The 24,337-nt window shown below is 40.8% G+C and overlaps 1 protein-coding gene across 2 annotated transcripts; it reads right to left on the bottom strand.

Moving 5' to 3' along the window:
- On the bottom strand, positions 228-20,170 carry ESD (esterase D). Of its 2 annotated transcripts, XM_005668414.3 has the most exons (10): positions 20,104-20,162; positions 16,771-16,821; positions 15,521-15,595; positions 14,851-14,939; positions 12,662-12,760; positions 10,576-10,700; positions 8,760-8,879; positions 7,985-8,083; positions 4,316-4,483; positions 228-456 (listed from the first exon to the last, which is right to left on the bottom strand). In XM_005668414.3, the coding sequence occupies exons 3-10, from the start codon at positions 15,586-15,588 to the stop codon at positions 376-378; spliced, it is 849 nt and encodes a 282-aa protein (XP_005668471.1). In that variant the 5' UTR covers positions 15,589-15,595; positions 16,771-16,821; positions 20,104-20,162; the 3' UTR covers positions 228-375. The 2 variants fall into 2 exon arrangements, with proteins under 2 accessions (XP_005668471.1, NP_999225.1); NM_214060.1 differs by lacking the exon at positions 16,771-16,821 and having other exon boundaries at positions 229-456; positions 20,104-20,170.

Here is a 24,337-nt window from a genome sequence, read left to right as displayed (position 1 = left end):
TGAACCGGAAGAAGACAGTCCCTGCCTTCAGAGGCTTGAAGTCTGCAAAGATGAGTTTAGGCTCAATTACCTTCAAACCCTCTGTTCCAGAGTTCACATTCCATGATCTGAACTGGGATTACATTCATAGTTTATGTCCTGGGTCGTTTCCAAATGACCTCGAAAAAGCTGTAAAGAATGAACTATTTCCCACGTGAACACTGGTAAAATAACTTTTTAAATCAGAAGGCGGTTTGATATATTTATTCAGAGGGTGATTCAATTGGAGAAGGAAGCATTTATAGCATTATGAAATCCAGTGTTTTAAACTCTTTCTTTGTCACTCTGTTTATTACAGTTTCAGAACCCTGGAGGGCGTCTCTTATCTGACGTTTCTCACGCATTCAGGTATTTGGCGTGATGTCTGATGTGATCGGTAATGAAGGTTGCGATGAAGTAGTAGCTGTGATCATAACCCTAGAGGACAGAATAGGGAGATAACAAGATGCGTCACCATTCCGAAACATCAGTGCTAAGGACATTAAATGTACCTCTCCTGCCCCTAATTTGCTTATAAATAATCAAACTATCACAATATGAGGAAGGTTAGGAATCCAAGCAAAGCTTATTACACTTCAACACTGTCACTGAAAAAAAAGAATAGCAAAAATGTGGGAAGAAAAGCAAACATTCCGCAGAGCCTCGTTCCTCGAGGCCGCTGTTTCATTTGCGAGCAGAGGAAAGAACCTGTTGATTAAATGTTCAGAGTAAACATGTGGTCACATCCACAAGGACTAAAAGACTCAATTCAGAGAGCTTAGACTCCTGGGCAAGAGTTTCAACTCACAAAAGAAATGCACTAACACCAACAAGAGAATGCTAAAACACAGAATAAGCACACAAACCATCCAGAGAGAGAACAAACACCCCAAGGCTCTATCACCGGGAAGTTAAACACAGCCATCATAAATCACGGGAAGCATTCCACCTCCCACGCGGTAAAATCATATCATATCTTTATCTGATTAAAAAAAGGAGTAACTCATTAAACCCTGATGTCCCTCAGCCAAAAAACTAAACTGGGTAAAAAAGTCAGTAAACTTTTTAAAACCATCATGAAGCAGAGAGAAAAAATGTTATGTGTCAGACAGGGGAGTTGAAACAGATCTTTCTGGTCAAATAAAACTGCTGTCAGGTAATCAATGGTAAAGGAAGAGGGAATCCTGGCTCAGGGTGTCCTCTGAGAGCAAAATAAGTAGTTTTCAAAGGAAAAAAAGAAAAAAAAAAAAAAGAAACACAGGGTAGGAAAAACCTACGGGCATCAAAACACCAGATGATTTTTGAGACAGGCCTTACCTAGCCAAGAGAAAATTAAAACAAAATGGAATACGATGGGAAAGATAAAAGTCTAAGAAGGATTTTTGGCTTTAACTTAATCGAGTGAATAATCGCTGATGGGAGGAAATGGGAATTTTTCTAAGCACTTAAGAAATAAAAACAGACTAATAAAAACATCACCCGGGTTTCAGGGAACAAGGCAAAGACTCTAAGGTTTGATGAACAATGAGAGATGTTCTCAATCTCTTACTTCCAGGGCTGGGTAATGCGTATCTTGGGAACAGCAGTTAGGAAAGCGTTTTAAATCATCCAAGTAACTTAAAAGCAATCTCTCCTGTTGCCAGTGGCCACACGCTAGAAGGGAATCGGACAGGAGAGACGTCAAAATTAAGGCTGAGCCTTGGAATTACTTGGTTTCACATCTCTCACTGATTAGAGCAGTCACAGCTTATTAGTTAAGTTTATTGATGAGGGACAGTTTCTTATAGAAAGAAAGTTAAAGAAAAGCATTTTCCACTCTACCTCTTAAATCGTTAAAACGTTAACCATGCCCATGATTCTCAGGCCACAAAACTTGTGAAATAGATCACCAAGTAGTACCTGTCATTTTTCACAGATGAAAAGATGGATCTGGTTGAAAACAGATATAGATGCAAGGGAACAGATGCCTCGAAACACTAGTTAACAAAAACCCTAACGTGACTCAGCTGTCTTACGCTCAGCTTCACGATGTTTAGCACTGTGCAGTTTCAGGCACATAGTAGGCAGCCACCATTATTACTGTTATTTATTATATTATTTTATTTTTTCTTTTTAGGGCCACACCTGTGGCACATGGAGATTCCCAGGCTAATCGGAGCTGCAGCTGCCGGCCTACACCACAGCCACAGCCACACGGGATCTGAGCTGAGTCTGCGACCTACACCGCAGCTCACTGCGATGCCGGATCCTAAACCCGCTGAGCGAGGCCAGGGATCGAACCGCAACCTCATGGTTCCTAGTCGGATTCATTAACCACTGAGCCATGATGGGAACTCCCCCATTTGTTTATTTAATAAGCACTTCCTGGGAGCTTATGAGCTAAATAATTGTGCTAAGTGTGGGATACTGATTAGTGAAAGCTTTTACAACTCCGTGCAGTACTCCTTCCTCCTTATAAGAGGCAGGCACAGGGGCTAAAACAACTTATGAATCCTCAAAAACGGCCTGAGACTTGAGGAGGTACTATAGCCTTGCTTCAGTGTTGTTTCTGGAAGTTTCCATTAAGTCACTGAAATTTTTTCTTCACTATGTTATTTTGATAACCAATAATAAAGACACACGGGTCTGTTCCGCATGAGACTAAGACTTGATCTGTGTACACTAGCTATCAGAATTCTGCTCCCTTGCACATTCTCAATTTAGATACACTGAAACCAAAGCAGAAAAAGAAAAATGAGGAAACAAATACATATCGCTACACACTACAACTTCCCTCTCAAATTTTTTTGACACTTGGTAGAGAATAAATGTAGATGATGAGCATTGAACACCATTAAAAAGAGGAAAATGGGAGTTCCCCCTCATCCTTAAAGATTACAGTGGTACAGACGGAGTTCCTGTCATGGCTCAGTGGTTAACGAATCCGACTAGGAACCATGAGGTTGTGGGTTCGGTCCCTGCCCTTGCTCAGTGGGTTAACATTCCGGCGTTGCCGTGAGCTGTGGTGTAGGTGGCAGACGAGGCTCGGATCCCGTGTTGCTGTGGCTCTGGCATAGGCCGGTGGCTACAGCTCCTATTCAACCCCTAGCCTGGGAATCTCCATATGCCTCGGGAGCGGCCCAAAGAAATAGCAAAAAGACAAAAAAAAAAAAAAAAGGAAAATGAAGTTAGGTGAACCATGTACATGATGGCAATAATTGTTCTTTGTCCTCCTTAGACCACTTATTTATATTTATCCTCCATTATGTTTGGCTTAGTTAATCCCTCACAGCTCCTATTTCATAATGAAATACTTGAAATGATAAGCTGATTATAAGACCCTGAGACCTGAGGTAATCTGAAGTCTGTGGACGTTGGCTTGAAAATCTGAAAAGCAGCCTCTCTGAGGCCACTGCCCAGGCCTGTCCATTCAGTCGCTCATTCAATTACGATAAACCTAAACCTCATCCGCTGCAGCCGACGTGGTTCACTCTTAACCTGACCGTGCAGGGAGGAAAGTGAACGGGAAATTGTGCCTGAGCTGAAGACTGACGGATGATTTCAAGACTTTCTCTCTCTCTCTCTTTTTTTTTTTTTTTTAAAGAATTGAATGCTTCGTCTTGACTGTTCATTTGATACAGATGACTCTGTCAGTTGCTTGGGATATCGGCATTTTAGAAATAAATAAATTGACTTTTTTTCCCTCGAAGAATTTCATCACTGTTCTAACTAGGCTCTTTTTATAACAAACTAGAGATTTTTCAGTCTTTGTTGGCAGGCTGAAACTTTTTTGTTGGTGGTAACAACAGAACTTCCTGGCACAGACATAGGGGAAGCAGGAGAGGCATCCAGCACCGCTAGTGCCAAGAAGTGAAAAGTCATTTGGAAAAAAACCCATAAGTTTGTTACCTCACTTATAGCTATAGTTAAACACCAAACACTCTTCACTGTCAAAGTTTTCCGATCTGTGTGGAATTTGGTCTTAGATATCAATAACTTGAAAGGGAGGCTTTCACTTTAAGTGTCTTATAAGTGGAAACTTACCTGGAGTTCACTTTAAGTGTCTCATAATTGAAAAATTATCTGGAGTTCGCTTGTGATGCATCAGATTAAGGATCTGGCCTTTTCATGTGGCAGCCCGAGGTGCTGCTGTGAGGCGGGTTCAAGCCCTGGCCCAGGAATTTCCACATGCCAGGGGAGGGGGAAAAAAAAGCTACAAGAGGGAGCTTTCTAAATTCTAAAATAAATTAAGAAAATACTGTGGAATCTTGCTTTGTTGCAGTTCATTTAGAATAAGCTAAGGTTTCTTAGTACTTGCCTCTTGTGATCTAAAAACAACAGGGATTTTCTTTTCTGTACAAGCAGCTATGAAGTTATCAGGTAGTAACTGTCCATCTGAAAGGAACTGGTCATCTTTTCCTTGATCAATTAGTATATCCAGCTGAGAACCTGGATAGGACTTCACAAGATGGGTAGCATCATAAGCCTAAAAAAGAGAAGCGAAATCAAGAAAAATAAATTTGAAAGTGCCCAGAAAGATATTCTTCAGACTGTCCTATACTAGAACCGCAAAAAATATTTAAGTTTTTAAGCTCTAAGGCTGATTAACTTGAGAGTATACTTTTAGGTTTGCTTGTCTGGTGTTTATTTATAAGGTCTTTAGAATTTTAGTCTCAATTATAGCCTCTTCCCTACTCTAAGCAGCCTAGACCAATAGCAAGAATTCTGCATCTCAAGTATTCTTCATATTATAGCTTTTTTTCTTCTAAATCTTTAAGGTTCTTAATCACTTCTCAACTCCAAAAAACGTATTTTTTTTTTCCCTTTGTAAATCTTTTCACAAATTGACTATTTCTTCTAACTCCGTTATCTTTTTATATTTCCAAATACTCTCTACTTCAAAAGAATAGTCTGTTTTTGTGTCTCTTCTTGTTGACTCTAATTCCAGACATCAGTCTCTCTTGTGCAGTCTGTTGAACAGCACCAAATGTCTCCTGGCTCCAGGAACTTTCAGAAAGACTTGAATAATCTGAATCATATTAATGACACAAATTTATTATCTGAGGAGCTGCCACTCGTTACAACTTTCTATTTTACCACCCATCTTTAAATGTTAGTTGCTCATGTATACTCAGTAACCACAACTTTTATGCATCAGGATAAACAAAACCCCAAAGATTTCCCCTTCTAAAGTATCGTGTTTTTATTTTATTCAATTAATTAATTTTTGCCTTTTTAGGGCCGAAATATATGGAGGTTCCCAGGCTAGGGGTCAAACTGGGGCAGTAGCCGCTGGGCTACACCACAGCCACAGCAATGTTACCTCCAAGCCAAGTCTGTGACCTACACCACAGCTCACAGCAATGCTGGATCCTTAACCCACTGAGCAAGGCCAGGGATCGAACCTGCGTCCTCATGGATGCTGGTCACATTCACTTCCACTGAGCCACAGTGGGGACTCCAGTACCATGCTTTTTAAACTTGGTTTCTTTAATCTTAAAAGGTGAGAGTGGAATGAGCCCTATGAAGTCACACTAGTTGTAAGGTCTATGATTTCCTAATTCTGCATGGCCTCCTTATTCTAAGAACAAATTAAATAATAGCATAAATATGGCATAATCAAGATAGTAAAATCCACTGCCACTTGGAGAAAAATGATATAAGTAGGTTCCTTTATAAGCTACTTCTCCCCTACTTCTTTGAATCAGTTATTTTTTATTCTTCTCTCTCCCTTTTATTTTATTTTATTTTTTGTCTTTTTGCCTTTTTAGGGCCGCACCTGCGGCATATGGAGGTTTCCAGGCTAGGGGTCGAATCAGAGCTGCAGCTGCCGTCCTACACCAGAGCCACAGCAACTCGGGATCCAAGCCGCGTCTGCAACCTACAGCACAGCTCACGGCAACGCCGGATCCTTAACCCACTGACCAAGGCCAGGGACCGAACCCTAATCCTCATGGTTCCTAGTTGGATTCATTAACCACTGCGCCACGACGGGAACTCCTGTACATCTCTTCTATTAGACCATAAGACCCCTGTGGACAGTAAAGGGTCATCACCTTCATGACACAAGATCTTAAAACGCTACACAGACTCTGCACGTGGTGAGGGCTCGAAACACCGATGCACATACATTCTCAATGCACTGTTCTCAAAGTAATTAACAGCAATAATTTCTAGCATTCTTCCCATCTAATAAAAATTTAAGCCTAAGCCAAACAATAATCTAGTGACCAAAAGATTAACCTTGCAAATGTGTCAGAATTTCAGGGACCGATCTTAAATAAAATAGGGGTCCATGGGTAAATGACTTTGAATCCACAGAAATAAGACCCCCACTCAAGTATTTTCTACTTATTAATATGCACAAGATGATGAATTCATTTGCAAAATATTCAAACTCTTGGTGGAGTTTGCAAATAGCCCATTTCTGCACAAGAGTAAAATCAGTCTCAGGAAAAAGAGCCATTAAAAAATTTTCATTTGGAAGCATCTGCTCCTGTGCTTGAAATAGTAATCTTGCTGTTGGAAATATACTCATAAATGTACATTATATACACATTATCTATTTTTAAAAGCTTTTAAGTCTAGAATTTAAAATCCAAATCTGAGAGATGCTGGATTTTGAAACAGATAAAACAAAATGAAAAGCCAAGCCTTATGGTTCTTATAATACAATTAAGCACATGTTAATAAGAGGTAAGTTTAAATATGGGATATTTTGGGGATGTTAATTTAGGAAAATAAACATAAATTAATCATTAGTAGAAAAAAAATGTAGCCTCAGAATATCTGCCACGATTCAATACAATTAAAAAACCATTCTTAATTGTTTTTGTTATATGTATGCACTTTTGCTAATTATTTCTCACTCTGGATCCTTGAGTAAGTTAGGAATATGATGTCTGTAGTGTGTAGCTACTGAACAAATTTGAAAACTTAAGAATGAGGAGTTCCCATCATGGCTCAGTGGTTAACGAACCTGACTAGGATCAATGAGAATTAGGGTTCCATCCCTGGCCTCACTCAGTGGGTTAAGGATCCAGCATTGCTGTGAGGTGTGGTGTAGGTTGCAGACTCAACTTGGATCCCAAGTTGCTGTGGCTGTGGTGTAGGTTGGCAGCTGTAGCTCCGATTTGACCCCTTGCCTGGGACCTCCATATGCCATGGGTATGCCCTAAAAAGAAACAACTATGGAAACTTAAGAATGAGTATTAAAGAACAAAATAATGCCATTTGCAGCAACATGGATGGAACTAGAGACTCTCATACTAAGTAAGTCAGAAAGAGAAAGATAAATACCATATGATACCACTTATATCTGGAGTCTAATATGCAGCACAAATAAACCTTTCTACAGAAAAGAAACTCATGGACTTGGAGAACAGGCTTGTGGTTGCCGAGGGGGAGGGAGTGGGATAGACCGGGAATTTGGGGTTAACAGATGCAAACTATTGCCTTTGGATAAGCAATGAGATCCTGCTGTATAGCACTGGGAATTATATCTAGTCACTTATGATGGAACGTGATGGAGGATAATGTGAGAAAAACAATGTACATATGTATGTGTGCCTGGGTCACTTTGCTGTACAGTAGAAAATTGACAGGACAATGTAAACCAACTATAATGGAAAAAATAAAAATCATTACAAAAAAAAAAAAAGAACGAGTATTAAGACAGTCATCCAGGAGTTCCCGTCGTGGCGCAGTGGTTAACGAATCCGACTAGGAACCATGAGGTTGCGGGTTTGGTCCCTGCCCTTGCTCAGTGGGTTAACGATCTGGCGTTGCCGTGAGCTGTGGTGTAGGTTGCAGACTCGGCTCGGATCCCACGTTGCTGTGGCTCTGGCGTAGGCCGGTGGCTGCAGCTCCGATTCAACCCCTAGCCTGGGAACCTCCATATGCCGCTGGAGCGGCCCAAGAAATAGCAATAATATCAACAACAACAAAAAAAAAAAAAAAAAAAAAAAGACAGTCATCCAGTACCTACCTTCCATTTACTTTCATCTGTTCCCAAATATCCACTAAAGGCTTTTTTGCCCCAAGGACAGAGCACTGGGTTGCAAATTGGAGCAAATGCTGACACAGACTTTAGAGACAAAAATAAATTTAAAAACAAGTTATATTTTGCTAAATCAAATATGAACAGATATCTGCAACTCGCTTAAAAACTCGGACTTGCTGAGAAAATCCCTATGAACAGTTTTCCTTTTGCTGTATTACAGGCTTAGATTGAACGCCTCTCCAGATACCACATCCTTTGTGTGTTCTATTAAGAGGGCTAATAAAATCTAAGTGCTAAAATAATGTAAAGCAATGCATGACATTTTCATTATAAAGGCACAAAAGGAAGTTTATGAGTTTCTACTCATTTTTCCACTGAAAAAGTTAACTTTACAAAAATATTCTTGATAAAAATATAAGTAAATGATAACATACTGCCAAAATAATGTTAATCAAGGATAACTTCTAGGAAAAAAAATCTAGAAAACTATAGTTTGAATAGAAGCAATGACAACTGCTTTCTAATACCACTAGCAAACCAACGAGAAACGTCTGGGATACAAGTTCCATACTTCTGATTTTGCAGCATATACTGTGTGGTCAGATTTAATACTCTTCCCCCACAACCCCTTGAAATTCCCAACACCAGAAAAGTTAATCTCAAAACGAAAACAACAGTATCTTAATTTCAATCTTTGAAAGTTCCTAATAGTATATTATGCAAGAGAAACATCTGTCATTAGAAGTTTAGGTCATCTTACTTTGTATTTTCCAGGATTCTTCAAAGTACAAATCAGAGCTCCATGGCCTCCCATGGAGTGGCCGAAAATAGACATCCTTTGGGGGTCTACTGGAAAATTGGCATTTATGAGTTGGGGAAGCTAGAGAGAATAGTTGGACAAAAGATAGGAGAGAAATAAGTTCAGACTTTTTCAAAGTTACATACAATAATCAATACTTCGAAAATCACAGTCTTAGAGTTGTTTACACTTGCAAAGATTTTAAAAAATGTCAGATAGGGAGTTCCCGTCATGGCTCAGCAGTGACGAACTGGACTAGTATCTGTGGGGACACAGGTTCGATCCCTGGCCTCGGTCAGTGGGTTGAGGATCTGGTGCTGCCATGAGCTGTGGTGAAGGTCTCAGACAAGGCTCGGATTTGGCATTGCTGTGGCTGTGGTGTAGGCTGGCAGCTCCAGCTCTGATTCAACCCCTAGCCTGGGGGAACCTCCATATGCTGGGAACCTCCATATGCTGTGGGTGTGGCCCTAAAAAGACAAAAAAAAAAAAAGTCAGCCAATGATTATTAATATTACTACTGGAGACTATAGGGCACATCCAACTTGGAAAGCAACTTTAAGAAGATAATGTGGGAGGAGTTCCCGTCGTGGCGCAGTGGTTAACGAATCCGACTAGGAACCATGAGGTCGCGGGTTCGGTCCCTGCCCTTGCTCGGTGGGTTAACGATCCGGCGTTGCCGTGAGCTGTGGTGTAGGTTGCAGACGCGGCTCGGATCCCGCGTTGCTGTGGCTCTGGCGTAGGCTGGTGGCTACAGCTCCGATTCAACCCCTAGTCTGGGAACCTCCATATGCTGCTTGAGCGGCCCAAGAAATAGCAACAACAACAACAACAACAACAAAAAAAAAAACAAACAAACAAAAAAGAAGATAATGTGGAAAGAAACTTTAAAGTGTTCTAAATTTTGATCTAGTAATTTCACTTCCTGGAGTCTATTCTAAGGGAAAAGTCTTTATGGGGAAAAATTATATTCAAAGATAATCAAATGCAGTAACACATTTTATGGTAAATAATACATACATAAATATAGCCTCTGTTAGGAAAAAGTATTCATGTCGTATGACAGAATACTACCCAATTATTAAAATTATGTTACAAATAGAGAATATTAACAAACATTTATTTTACACAACTAAAAAGAACGAGATAAAAAAATGTTTTATAATTACATGAAAACTAGTCATAACAAAAAGCTTGAAATATACCAAAATGTAATTCTTGTTTGAAGTGACAGAATTACGGGTGATTCAAATTTTATATTATTGTTTCTGAGTTTTTATGAGGTGCACATTAACAGTTAAAGTCATATAAAATTTAGAAAATGCATAAACTGCACACAACTATTATTAATAGAAGCATTATCATTTATCCTGATTACGGTTAATCACTTTGAAATACATCTGAATGAACCTGCTGTCAAAGAAATGCAAAGTTTTATGGAACATGATGGAAGATAATGTGAGAAAAAGACTATATGTACGACTGGGTCACTTTGCTGTACAGCAGAAAATGACAGAACATTGTAAATCAGCTATAATAGAAAAAATAAAAAGAAATACAAAGCTTTTTCATGTACTATTTTCTCTGTATAATATGGGTAGTGTATACAGGCATCAAAATAATAATTCAACTCTTTAAACTTTGGAATTTTTACTAAGATAATAAACATATACCAAATAGATTCAATAATACCATATATTAATTTAAAATTCTTGGGACTAGAAGGACCTTGTGTCTAAAATCAAACTTTTAGCAATAGTTACAATACAAATGAAATTACCTCCTCCGTTACATAAGAGTACATTCTGTAGTTAGTTTTCCAAGGATCTTCAGTAGCATCCAGATAAAATCCGGCCCCAGTGCCAAAATCCCAGCTCTCATCTTCGCCTTTAATATTACAGCCACCTAGGAAAGAAGAAATCTTGTCGCTTCATTTACTTTGTAGTAATGGCCCATGTTTAACAACACACCTTAAAAGGAACCTGAAATTTCATGTGCCTTAAGGCTGTTCACCAAATATTATCGGCTCTCTGCCTGCTGGGGCGGGTACTTCCGGGCCCTCTGAGTCAGGCCATGTGACTCGTTCTGGCCAATGAGGCAGGGGAGGAAATGACCCTGCGGGCTGGGGTGTTCACCGACAAGGTAAAGCACTGGCTTTCTCGGTTGAGGAAGCTCCCTCCACTGCACTCTGAACATACCCTTCCTCACTCTGTTTTACCCATCAAAGTGCTTATCCCCTCTTTGTCTCTTGCAGAGACGTGTTCAGATTCCTTCTCTGAGAACACTCCCCGTGACCAACACTTCTTCACTTCTCTGTACCACTGTATTCTTTTTTTTTTTTTGTCTCTTTTGCCTTTGCTAGCTAGGGCTGCTCCCGCAGCATATGGAGGTTCCCAGGCTAGGGGTCTAATCGGAGCTGTAGCCCCCAGCCTTCGCCAGAACCACAGCAACCCCCGATCCTTAACCCACAGAGCAAGACCAGGGATCGAACCCACAACCTCATGGTTCCTAGTCGGATTCGTTAACCACTGAGCCATGAGAGGAACTCCGTCTGTACCACTGTAATCTTTAAGGATGAGGGGGATAAATGCTTGTGTTCAATTCTCTGTCTTGAACTGAAAATGTCTCCTCATGTACTTGAGTCACCCCATCATGTTTTCCCTATTTACCCATCCCCCAGTGGGATTTTCTGATATTCTTCTTAAAACTTAGTAGGTTTTATTTTTTATACCTGTATACAGTTAAAAAGCCAACCAATGGGATTTCAAATAAAATTACAGTGATATGTAATTTGATGGAAATGACTTCATAATATTGTCGGTTTGCCCATCCAGGAATGTGGCATTTTTCCATTTATGGTCATTAGGAAATTTTATATGCTTTTTTCCCCTATTGGATTATTTTATCATATAGAGAATAATCATTTCCCTTTTCTCAGTTCTTTAATAAAGAAGGTACGAATTATTCCATTTTATATTTTTGATGCTATTCTGAATTAAACATTTTATTACATCTCCTGTGAGACATGTCTTACTTTTACATAATATGAACCATGAAAGGAAATGAACTGCTTCACGAGTCCAGCCATTTTACTTCCAGATGGTTTTAGCTCCCATTTAAATTCCGTTTCCTAACCATTCCAGGGTCACAAAACAAGTTTCAACTATCTTGATTTGGACTGAATTCTCAAACATTTGATATTCTCATTTCCCTAAGGTAAGCATTATAATCATTTATATTAAAACTAATACTTGTTTAACTGTATGACTGTCTGATGACTAACAGAAATGAGAAAAGTTAATTATCATGTGACAAAGCAGTTTACCCAAGGAATTAAAAAAAAAAAAAATCACTTCCTAAGCATGTAGGTTATTTTGGAACTAGTGCCAATAGGACATATTATTATTATTATTATTTTTGTATTTCAGGGCTGCATCCACGGCATATGGAAGTTCCCAGGCTAGGGGTCGAATGAGAGCTACTACAGCTGACAACCCACACACAACTCATGGCAACATCGGATCCTTAACCCACCGAGTAGGGTCAGGGGTCAAACCTGCATCCTCATGGATACTAGTTGGGTTTGTTACTGCTGACCCACAACAGGAACTCCCAATGTGACCTATTATTAATTGAGTTGCTCAAGCTCTGTTTTAAAGTATCCTCATCTGTAAAATGGGAAAAATACGAGTGATGTGATGAGTAAAATTCAGTGAGGAAGAAGTACAGCATGGTATTTTACAGTCATGATGTTGCTTCAAAGATTAATAAATAGCAAAAATATGAATTGTGTAAATGTTATGCCGCTTAGACCTTAGTCTTTAAGACTTATATTTTCACAAAAGATCTCATAAAAAAAGACTTACGAGGGCTGGTATCTGGAGCAATGACGACAAGGCCGTGTTCTGAGGCAGCTTGATGATAACCAGATTTTGTAATAAAATTTTGTTCTGTGCAAGTTAAACCTGAAGATCAAAAACATTGTTATCTCATGTTATACTGTGAACAGTTTATAAGCTTTAATCTTTTTGTAAAACAGGAAAACAAGCTCATTTATTATTACAAAGATTTTTTTTTAAGAAATAACGCTGAAAAGACATTAAAGTTCCCCTTCTTATAGAATTTATAACAGTATTAATCTAAGAACGGTCTTAGGTTAAATGCTCCCATAGCTGTCCTTTGAAAGTCACTCTCTAAATTTCAAATACTGAAGTCCTTTGGAGCAGATATATCTGGGAATTCAGGATTTTTCAAACTGTATAATGGCAATATGGTGTATAAATGAAACATTATAACAAACCCAATGGATCAAAATCTGCTTCACTATGTAACTACTCACTAGTCTAGTTCTGTTCTCTGGAAACATCTAAAACACACTTGGGAGTCCCCGTCGTGGCACAGTGGAAACGAATCCAACTAGGAACCATGAGGTTGTGGGTTCGATCCCTGGCCTCACTCAGTGGGTTAAGGATCTGGCGTTGCCGTCAGCTGTCGTGTAGGTCGCAGACACGGCTCGGATCTGACATGGCTGTGGCTGTGGCATAGGCTGGTGGTTACAACTCTGATTGGACCCCTAGCCTGGGAACCTTTATATGCTGGGGTGTGACCCTAAAAAGCAAAACAAAAACAAAAACAAAACCCAACAAAACACTCAGATGATATGTCCTGACAGATTTCAATCGTGGTTAGAAGTTCAGACCTTTCATTGCAGTACATGTTACACAACACCCTGGTACTTCCAAACTGGGTTATTACTCCTTTAACAAGAGACATGACCCCTTTACTTTACTCCTGTAACAAGAAATAGAGCTCTCACGAAAAACAAAATGCAAAAATAGGAGAAAAGACTGAACACAGCTTTGAACCACACGTCAGAAAACTTGTTCACTCTTTGAGTGACCTTGGGTGATATATAATTTCCCTAATCCTGTGGGATAATTTCCTATTATATAGGTTACATGATTTCTAAGATCATTTTTAGCCTCACCATACTACGTTTCTAAAACAGACATATAATTTGTTGTTGCTTTTGGCGATACTCGGTGCTCTTCTAGCAGAACTGGTCTGTTTGCTCTTCCCCATCAAAGAAATCAGTTGAAATTAGGTAAGCACTTCATTTTTACCTTTTTTAAATAAAATATCTATTCTCATTTTTAAAGACTGGTATTTGAGGCTTAGCCTCGATGAAACATAGATAAGGGAAGATTTATTAAACCAAAGTTAGAAGAAGCAATTTTAGAGAAACAAAAACAGAACTCTATGACGTAATTTGGTTTCTATGAGTTCTTCTTATGTTTGCTTCTAAAGAGGAAGTGCCAAGATCTTGTGAAATAAAAGTTAGCACAAAGGTTCAAAGTTACTCTCTCACGATCCATTTGACAATCTTAAGATTAACCCTGGTTAAGCAGCCTTAGTATGATGTTCCAGATTGTTGCCAGAGGAGATCTGAGTCCAAGTACAGCATTCTAGAGATCACTGTAAGCAGTTACTTGTCTCTGGTTTCCAATTAGCATTCCACAGGTATGCTGGTTTTACCTGAAATTGTTCTATCTGCATGGTAAAGTCGCTAAGAAATGCTTGGGAAGGTACAAAGAAAACTTATCTAAGCTCTTGCCACTGAGTCTAGAACTTTATATTCTCTGTTAAACTACTTGGTCTAATGGAAAAGGAAGCAAAGTAAGCGTAATTCAGCAGGTCTGAAATTATTCTCAGGATAAAGTAAGAGACTATGACAGGCTTCTCAAGTCTTTCATAAACAGTTCAGAAACACACCAATAAGTCAGGACTGAAGAGTAAGATAAGCCAGTTAAAAAGATAAAGAGACTCTCCCCGCTACCCCCTTTTAAAGGCCGTATCCAGGGCATATGGACGTTCCTGGGTCAAGGACTGAATCCAGCGATTTTACACCACGGCTGCGGCAACGCTGGACCACTAAACCACCCCACCAGGCTGGGATTGAACCCGCACCTCCACAGTGACCCTGGCTGCTGCAGTTGGATTCTACCACACAGGGAACTTGAAACTGTTTTATAAAACTCAAATGCATAACACTCACCAGAGAGCCAGTATAGTGCAGGGCATTTTCCAGTTTCTGCCTTTGGTGGTAAGTAGATAGCAAATTTCATTTTGCACTTCAATTCAACACTGAAATTTTAACAGCCCCAAGACAAAACAAGACAAAACAAAACAATTGCCCTTCATTAGCTGAGAGAGAAACACAAATGATTTAATGTCCAAAATAACTGTTTCCACCAACATTTAAGGATCGTACTTCAGCCCTTAAAGAAATGGGGCCAATTTAGCATAGTGATTAACCAACCTGAGCCTATGCCATGCATGGTTTATAGTCATTTTGAGCAGAATGAATTAAAAAATAAATGTAATATACTCAATGTAGCACTAATATTATTAAACATTGTTTCTGTTTCTAAAGAGATGTATGAAAAAACCAATCAGTTTTCACAAAAAAATGAATTCTAAAGATCTTAAACTACAGGTTTGCTCCTGGGCAGTGAAATGGACCACATCCTTAATTTGCTTTTATCACTAATATTACCACCACTAATATCAAAACTGGATAAAATAAAGCTCATAAAAACCACAGGTATTTTTCCATGTAAATAGTAATTCATGCAACAGGGATCTTTTACGGGCTTATTGAAAGAATCAAATAGATGGAAGCAGGGAACGAGAGATTTCTAAAATTGTATCTTCTTAGTAATTACCTGTCATGTTCAAAAACCTTTTGCAATCCTCCAAAGCACTTGTTGCTGGAAAGCTGTTTCAGTGCCATTCTTCACCTATTAGTGAAGATTAATCTCATTAATTTCTAGAGAAATCGTTGCTAAAAAAATCTGAAACAAAACTTTTTTCAGATAAATTATCTAAACAAACAACTGTTTCTACCTTAAATTTTTTCCACATGCTGATTTTCTCTGATAAATAATATTATGAAACTAATTTTGATACGTACACTTACACTTGTTATTTTAAAAACTTTAATACTTTAGCATGTCATTACTGATTTATTAACAAGCTTTTTTGTGTGTGTTTGTCTGTGGACTCCTCCAAATTCTTTTTAGAAAGAGGCAGAATATAAGTAAGTTATTAACTTACTACTTTAGCTTAGAAGATCAAAATTATTAATAGTTTTCTTGTTAACTGTAGCAAAGGAGTCAATGGTTATGGTTGATACTAAAATGGGAGGAAAATGATGTATCAATCATAATTTTGATAATAATAATAGATAACATTTATTGAACACTGACAGTGTGATAAGCACTTTCCCATATGTTAACCAGATCAAATTACTCTTCCTAGGAGAGTTTTTCTGAGAAAGAGATATATATACAACTTTCAGATCAACATTCCTCCTTTTAAAACAAACCGGCAAGTAAAACCTAAGGCTCTCCCAAGTGAAATATTTTATTTATTTATTTTTTTTTTGCTTTTTAGGGCTGTACCAGTGGCATATGCAGGTTCCTAGGCTAGGGGTTGAATCAGAGCTGCACCTGCCGGCCTATACCACAGCCACAGCAACATGGGATTCCCAACCCACTAAGTGAGGCCAGGGATTGAACCTGCATCCTCGTGGATACTAATCAGATTGGTTTCCCCTGAGCCACGCCAGGAACTCCTCCCAAGTGAATTAAAAGTACAATTTGCCGGAGTTCCCGTCATGGCTCAGTGGTTAACGAATCCGACTAGGAACCATGAGGTTTTGGGTTCGATCCCTGGCCTTGCTCAGTGGGTTAAGGATCTGGCGCTGCCGCCGTGAGCTGTGGTATAGGTTGCACATGCAGCTCGGATCCTGTGTTGCTGTGGCTGTGGTGTAGGCCAGCAGCTGCAGCTCCAGTTCAACCCCTAGCCTGGGAACTTTCATATGCCTAGGATGCAGCCCTAAAAAGACAAAATAATAACAACAACAATAATAATAATAATAATGATAAATAAATGAGATTAGTTTCAAACCTACCTTTAAGCAGTCTCCTCAATAAATCCAAATCCTTATCTGTGCGCTGGAGAGCTGGGATGTGAACCAGGAAGTCTGACGTCAGAGCCCTTACTCTGCTACTATGCTCTCCTGCCTCCCCAGAGGGTCTTAAATACTCTTACAAAAATGTCTTTTAGAGAAGAGTGACTAATTTTTACAGTATTAGGGCACCACAAGTACACACAGAGGAATTACCGTCTATTCGCAGGTTTATGCTTTCAATCTATAAAAGACCAATTTTTATACAAACTGCCCACAGGATGTTACTAATTACTGAATATTAACTTCAGCTATTCTTGTGTATGACACTATCTTAAATAATGAATTAATGGAGATAGATGTATACTTTTAAAATACATACACATGAGACCAAGGAATAACATTTATTTGTTGAGTTACTCTACAAGGAAAATCCTATTTTTTTAGACCTAGCAGGGACTATGTTTGCGTTCCCAAAACATGGTTCACTGATCATGTATCTAGTACATGAGGTACCTAAGAATCATTTTTTTAAATTAATGAATAAATTTAACTTCTAACTACCAATTATGTGAAAGTTTTTAAGATTAGTCTTAAAGATTAATTTTTTTTTTTAATTTTATTTATTTTGTTGTTGTTGTTGTTGTTGCTATTTCTTGGGCCGCACCTGCGGCATATGGAGGTTCCCAGGCTAGGGGTCTAATCGGAGCTGTAGCCACCGGCCTACGCCAGAGCCACAGCAACGCGGGATCCGAGCCGCGTCTGCAACCTACACCACAGCTCACGGCAACGCCGGATCATTAACCCACTGAGCAAGGGCAGGGACCGAACCCGCAACCTCATGGTTCCTAGTCGGATTCGTTAACCACTGCGCCACAACGGGAACTCCCCAAGATTAATTTTTAAGATTAGTTTTTATTCATCTACTTTAGTGATCCATAACTAGTCTATTTCCTATGCTCTTTGAATGTCCTTTAAGTTAAGTGCAAAATCAGATAGTTCCCATTTGGCCAGAGAAAACAAAGTTAAAATATTTTTTTTTTAATTGATAGAATGAAGCAAAAAATAAAACGAAAACCTTAACGAGTTCCCATTGTGGTTTGGCGGTAACGAATTCAACTAGTATCCATGAGGACATGGGTTTGATCCCTGGCCTTGCTCAGTGGGTTAAGGATCCGGTGTTGCTGTGAGCTGTGGTGTAGGTGGCAGACATGGCTTGCATCTGGCGCGGCTGTGGCTCTGGCTGTGGCAGGCAGCTGCAACTCTGATTCGACCCCTAGCCTGGGAACTTCCATATGCTGTGGGTGGGGCCCTAAAAAGACAACAACAACAACAAAAAAAGAATCTTCAAGTATGAATCAAAAAAAAAAAAGTTCAATAAAAAGTATGACATAGCTAAGAAGTAGATGTAACATACTCTGTAGCACATGACCTGGTACCCTAGGTGATTACCTATTTGCTGACATTATTCCATGGGAAAAATAGCATATTTAAAACCAACTTTATCAGATATTTCACTCAGCTTCCACAATAACACATAAAAGATAAAACTTTAAAATTTTAAAACGTAGTTGGCTTGTCCACATTAACTGGCTGATGAGAAATGCTTGGGCAACTCCTGGATGCTGCTGCTATAGGTGTAGAGAGCTAATCCCACTCAGTTGTCAGCCCAGTAGTTGAAAACCAATGTCACCAAAACCAAGACACTATAATTAATGATACGATTTTTTTCAAGCTTGAGGCCATTAAAACTTAACAAAAGTGAAACTATAGGAGTTCCCCTCGTGGCGCAGCGGTTAATGAATCCGACTAGGAACCATGAGGTTGCGGGTTCGGTCCCTGCCCTTGCTCAGTGGGTTAACGATCTCTCGTTGTGAGCTGTGGTGTAGGTTGCAGACGCGGCTCGGATCCTGAGTTGCTGTGGCTCTGGTGTAGGACAGTGGCTACAGCTCCGATTCGACCCCTAGCCTGGGAACCTCCATATGCCTCGGGAGCGGCCCAAAGAAATAGCAAAAAGACAAAAAAAAAAAAAAAAAAAGTAAATAAATAAAAGTGAAACTATACATTGACAAAAAGATAAGGATGAATAAGGCTCCATATATACTGGGATCACATTTTTAACTGTGTACTAAACATAATTTCTTTTCCTTCACAAAAATTCACATGGCTTGCCCATAGATGAATTTTTAATCCACCCTAGGGAAAAACCCACAGCATCCATGAGCTCTAAACACCTCACCCTGGCTCTTAAAATTGTCTTCAACGGTCCCAGACTATTTTTCTGGCCTTGTTTTCTATTACTTTAATTTAGTCGAACTCAATTATGTACATAATTCTAGGATAGCCTGGATGTTTCTACTGGGTGCCATGGTATAACGGTTTGGGACCAGGTAGGTTGTGGAGCCAAACCCTTCAGGTTCAGATTCTGGCTTCACCAGGTACTACTAAGTCGTAGTACTTGGTAGTGGTAGTGATTTTGGGCAAACTACCTCATAGCTCTTTTTTTTTTTTTTTTTTTTTTTTTTTTTTTTTTTTTTTATGGCCACACTCTCAGCATATGTAAGTTCCCAGGCCAGCGACTGAACCCCAGTAGCAGATGAGGCAAGAGGGATCCTTTAACCCACTGCCACAGCAGGAACTCCTATGCCTCATTTCCCCATCTGCAAAATGGGCCTATTAATATGATCTACCTGATAGGGCTGTTCCTGGGACTAGGTAAGTTAATTCACATACTTGGAACACTGCCGGCCATGATACACAAATGTTAGTTATCATTATTCCCGCAACATCGAATGCCCTCCAAGTTCTGCTCAAGTGCTATCTCCCTGGCGACCCCGTGAGACATGACCTCCAGATCCCTACACAACTCTGACAGCGCATTTACAACACGATCAGGCTTCGAAAGTGCTTGCAAGCGTCCGGAGATGCGCACGGGCTTCCTGACCCAGGCGCCCATGGGGCCTCCGAACATTTTGGGTCTGCTTCCTCCACGAGCGGGGGACACATCCACTTCCCGCAGGAAAAGCTACAGAGGCGTAGCGGGCTCTAGAGACACCCGCACCTGCTCCGCAAAGATCGCACGCCCGAATGCCCCGGGGTACACATGCTTGGAAGCGCAGAGAGGAAAAGGTCCAGTGCCCCTCCCTCGGCTTCCTGCCAAGGCTTGGTCGTTCTCCCGGACAGAGGCCGCGCGGTCTTCGCATTTGCGCCCATGCGACTCGCCGCAGGCCTCAGCGTCCTCCCCTATCCGGCCCCACAGCCCCACAGTGTCATCCGTGCAGCAGGAGACCCTGGCCGGCCCAGGACGTACGGACCTCGGCCCAGCCCCAGTCTTACCTACGGCAGCAGCCGGAGGCCGAGCAGTAGCCGTCAGGGAAAGGCGGAGCTTCAACATGGCCGCTGTGCCACCGCCTCGGTCCCACCCCCTCTAGGGCCCGCCCCTCGGTCCCAACCACCGGACCCGCCCATCTCGGGCCCGCCCACTAGGGTCCCTACTCCTCAGCCCCGCCCCTCATCGACCCCGCCCCGAAGGCTCCGCCCAGAAGACCCCGCCCCCAGCGCCCGCCTCCCTGACCTCACATTTCCCGGGAGAACTCTCTGCGGCTCCACTTCCTGTGACGGATCCGAAGTCAAGCACCCGCCAGGCGCTATGGTCCCGACCCTTCTCAGGGGACGCTTAGTAAGGCTGAGGCTTGAATAAACACGAGATCTGGCCCCATTTAACTCGTGGAAAATGTTTCCGCCTAATCCTTTGAGGTTATTTAGAAACCGGGACATAATTTCAGTTCCCCTATTTGGTAGCTGGGGTTAAACAAAAGCCATTGAAAAAAATCACCTGTGCTAGAAAAGTAGTAGGTGCTTCACCGGTGTCCTTTTTTCTTCCTTCTCTCAGTGTTAGAAGAATTGAGTAATATAGTTGCTGGTTGCTGACTTAACAACAAATAGTTCCTTGACCTTTTGCTTCCTTGGCTTGCCTTAACCAAATTGATTGTGATGTACTTTGCCTGTTGAGAAAATTAAATCTGATTACAAACAAAACAAAACAAAACCCTTAAAAAAATTTAACAGCTAGGCCATCAGATTGTGAATGACATCTTCGGAAGGACAAAACTGGTTTTGTGGGCATGCAGCCCGTGCAGTAGAGCAAGATCGCCGAAGGACCCTGCCCTTAATTTCTTTCCTGTGCCACATTGTTAAGAAATTTTGAAAGGGGCCTCATATTTTCGTTTTGCACTGGACCCTGCAAATTATGTGGCATATCTTCCTGAAAGGACTGGTAAGTGAAGTGACCTCTATTGAAACTGATGTTATAGATGCTACAGAAGAGATTACATGGCGCGGGTCCATTTGGCCACAGTGACTTGTGGGTTGCACCTGTGGAGCTATATCGATTGGAATTCAGCCCAAAATTGGTACTTAAAATACTATTTTCATTTTGAGAAAGCATTGAAATGAAAAATGTTTTATTTTCTACCATTTTAAAAATATAAATCACCGAAAAGGGAATTTTCTTCAAACTGAGTTTCACAACTAAAACAGTACCCAAGGAGTTCCCGTCGTGGCGCAGTGGTTAACGAATCTGACTAGGAACCATGAGGTTGCGGGTTCGGTCCCTGCCCTTGCTCAGTGGGTTAACGATCTGGCGTTGCCGTGAGCTGTGGTGTAGGTTGCAGACGCGGCTCGGATCCCGCGTTGCTGTGGCTCTGGCGTAGGCCGGCGGCTACAGCTCCGATTCAACCCCTAGCCTGGGAACCTCCATATGCCGCAGGAGCAGCCCAATAAATAGCAAAAAGACAATGAATAAATAAATAAATAAATAAAACAGTACCCAAGCTTGCAAGTTATTTAGAAAGGATAGGAAATGATTGAAGAAAGTTATTTACAGTGTGTTTATTTAATAAATTGATTGCTGTGGGGTGTAGAATAGCCTATGCTATGAGATGAAGTCTTTTACGGCAAAGTTCTTGCGTTGACACTGTGTGATGATAACCAGAGCTAAAATTTATTTTGCTTAACATAATACAATTTTAATTTATAGCTCCAATACATTTGTTTCTTCTAAAATTATATATGTATAATTTTATAATATATAGCTTAAAAAGACAGAAAGACATGTGTACTCCCCATGTTCATTTGTAACATTATTTACAATAGATAAGACCTGGAACCTAAGTGTTCCTTGGTGGATGATGGATGAGTGGATGAAAAAAATGTGAGATTATATATATACGTGTGTGTGTGTGTGTGTGTGTGTATATGAAATATATATATATGAAATGGAGTATGTCAGCCTTAAAAAAGGAGAAAATCCTTAAAAAAGGAAACTGAGGGCATTATGCTAAATGAAATAGACAGAAAAAAGACAAATACTGAATGATCTCAAAAACCAGACCGGGGAATTCTCATTGTGGTGCAGCATAGACGAATCTGACTAGGATCCACGAGGATGTGAGTTAATCCCTGGCCTTGGTCAGTGGGTTGGGAATCTGGCAATGCCATGAACTGTGGTATAGGCTAGCCACCGTAGCTGATTCCGACCGTAGCCTGAGAACTTCCATATGTTGCAAATGCAGCCCTAAAACAAACAAAAACCAGGGCTCAAGGATCCAAAAAACAGATTGGTGGGTGCCAGACGTGAGGAGCTGGGCAAAAAGGCTGACTTCCGGCCAAGAGATAAACAAGTCCGAGGAGGCAGCTCAAGATGGCAGCTCTCTCTTGCCAGAGACACACCAAGTCTGCTGCTACTTATGGTACAACTGACCTGCAAACGAGCGGAGCAACTCCTTCACATCAGCAAACGAAGCACATCAAAGCAGGTAGGAGAGGCTGAGACCCAGTCTCGCCATAAACCCCATCCCTGGCATGGTGACCTGCAATTTAGAGGGACCTCACACAGCTGGAGCTTCTCCCTCAGGAGCAAAGGGTTCATCCCCGCTCGGGCCCTCCACCTTTTAAGACCTGCACCTGAGAAGTGAGGCCTCTGAACATCTGCCTTGGAAAACCACGAGACCCAAAAAGCTGTAGGAGCTGAGAAGCAGCCCCTAAAGGGGTTGCATCCTTTGACTCACACCCCCTTGGAATGACAGAAGCAGCCCAGGGGTTGAACATCGCCCAGATTTATGTCAAAGAGATTATTAATTTGCTAATCTTAAAACATCACAGGCTGGCTGGAGGGACCTGGCCTGTGGGGATAAGCTCCAAACAAGAGGTGCTGGTGGGCGCCATTTTTGTGCTCTCCCTCTGCTTTGCTAAAGCTGGTGGGTGTCAAGATGTTTTGTTGTTTCACATTGGACTTTTTTTTTTTTTTTTTCCACTTGGGATGGGGCACCATCTTCATGCTTTACTTCTGACGTGCTCCACAGTGCCAGTATCTCCTGGAGGGGACGATGTACACATCTGCTGCCCTCCCTGGGTTTTGCAGCTACAGCCCAGGGGATGCCCCCTGACCACCTGGCTCTGGAGGCCAGACTGTCGTGGTCAATGCACCCAGGTCGGAAAAAGAATTTTCCAGCATAGCGAGGTGAAGAGAAAGAAGAGTTTATTGCTGTAAGAGATGTTGGGCTAGCAGCAGGATGACTTCCTGATGATCCGGGGAGAGCTGACTCTGAGCCATGGTCCTGTTTTTATAGCCCAGGGAGAGGAGCGATCTTAGGGTATACCTGCCGACCTGCTGATTGGTTGGGGGAAGAGGGGCCTTAGACACCCTTGCTTATTGGTTGGTTGCCTATGAGGCCTCTATAGAGGCGGGGTGAGGAGTGGGCCACATACCTTTCCTAGAAGGGGGAGGACAGAGTAGTACAGGTTAAGGCGGGGGAGGGGCATTGGACTGAGACGGGTGGGGCAATGATAAGGGTGTGGTAACTCTTGTCTTGGCCGGAGGCTTTGAGTTCTGTCTCCTTGAATGGGCCTTGAAGCCCCACACAGACTACCAGCCCAGGGCACTGCTCAGACAGCAGCCAGAACACCCCCCAGTCTTGCTGAGAAAGAGGCCGATTTGCCTGTCCTGGAGCTTTGGCTTAAGGGGCAGACTGCCTTTATGTTCTCTTTCTAAATATCTCAACGTCCCCAAACTGATACCACTTAGGCCTTACCTTTCATTGATTTCAAAGTTTCATAAAGTAAAATTGCATATTCCTGCTTTCATGATTTCAGTTAGATTCATCTCAGTTTTTAAGAAATATTCATTATATTATTAGCATTAATTACATTAATAATACAAATATACATTTGAAAAGAACACAAACTATGGAATAGTGCAGAAGATTAAATAACCAATAAGCCTACTATTTAAGAGAGAATTTAATTTAATTTCTCTATAGGTCATTTGACCATTTAAGATTTGAAAACACGTGCCTCGAAAACTTTTTTGCCTGACACATTTTTGAAGTGGCAATGAAAGCTTTTTCTCACTTTCTAACATGGCTATTTAGAATTTTAAATTCCTTTAAGGTAAATTTTGATAATTTGTGTTATCTAAAAAGGTAATCTCTTTTACCCAGATTTTATATTTTTGGTAGCATTTTCTTTTAAAAAGTTAAAATTTCCACACCTGTGGTTGTTACACTTTCCC

This window comes from Sus scrofa, chromosome 11 (genome assembly GCF_000003025.6).
Source record: "Sus scrofa isolate TJ Tabasco breed Duroc chromosome 11, Sscrofa11.1, whole genome shotgun sequence".
Classification (NCBI taxonomy): Eukaryota; Metazoa; Chordata; class Mammalia; order Artiodactyla; family Suidae; genus Sus; species Sus scrofa.
The sequence above is the reverse complement of the archived record's forward strand: the minus strand, read 5'-3'. Positions and strand labels throughout refer to the sequence as shown.

Coding starts and splice junctions, on each gene's coding strand:
- ESD (NM_214060.1), bottom strand. CDS start 15,588: ATGGCACTGAAACAGCTTTCCAGCAACAAGTGCTTTGGAGGATTGCAA. Junction 14,940..15,520: donor AAGGTTTTTGAACATGACAG/GTAATTACTAAG, acceptor TTAAAATTTCAG/TGTTGAATTGAAGTGCAAAA. Junction 8,880..10,575: donor ACTCTTATGTAACGGAGGAG/GTAATTTCATTT, acceptor TATTCTCTCTAG/CTTCCCCAACTCATAAATGC.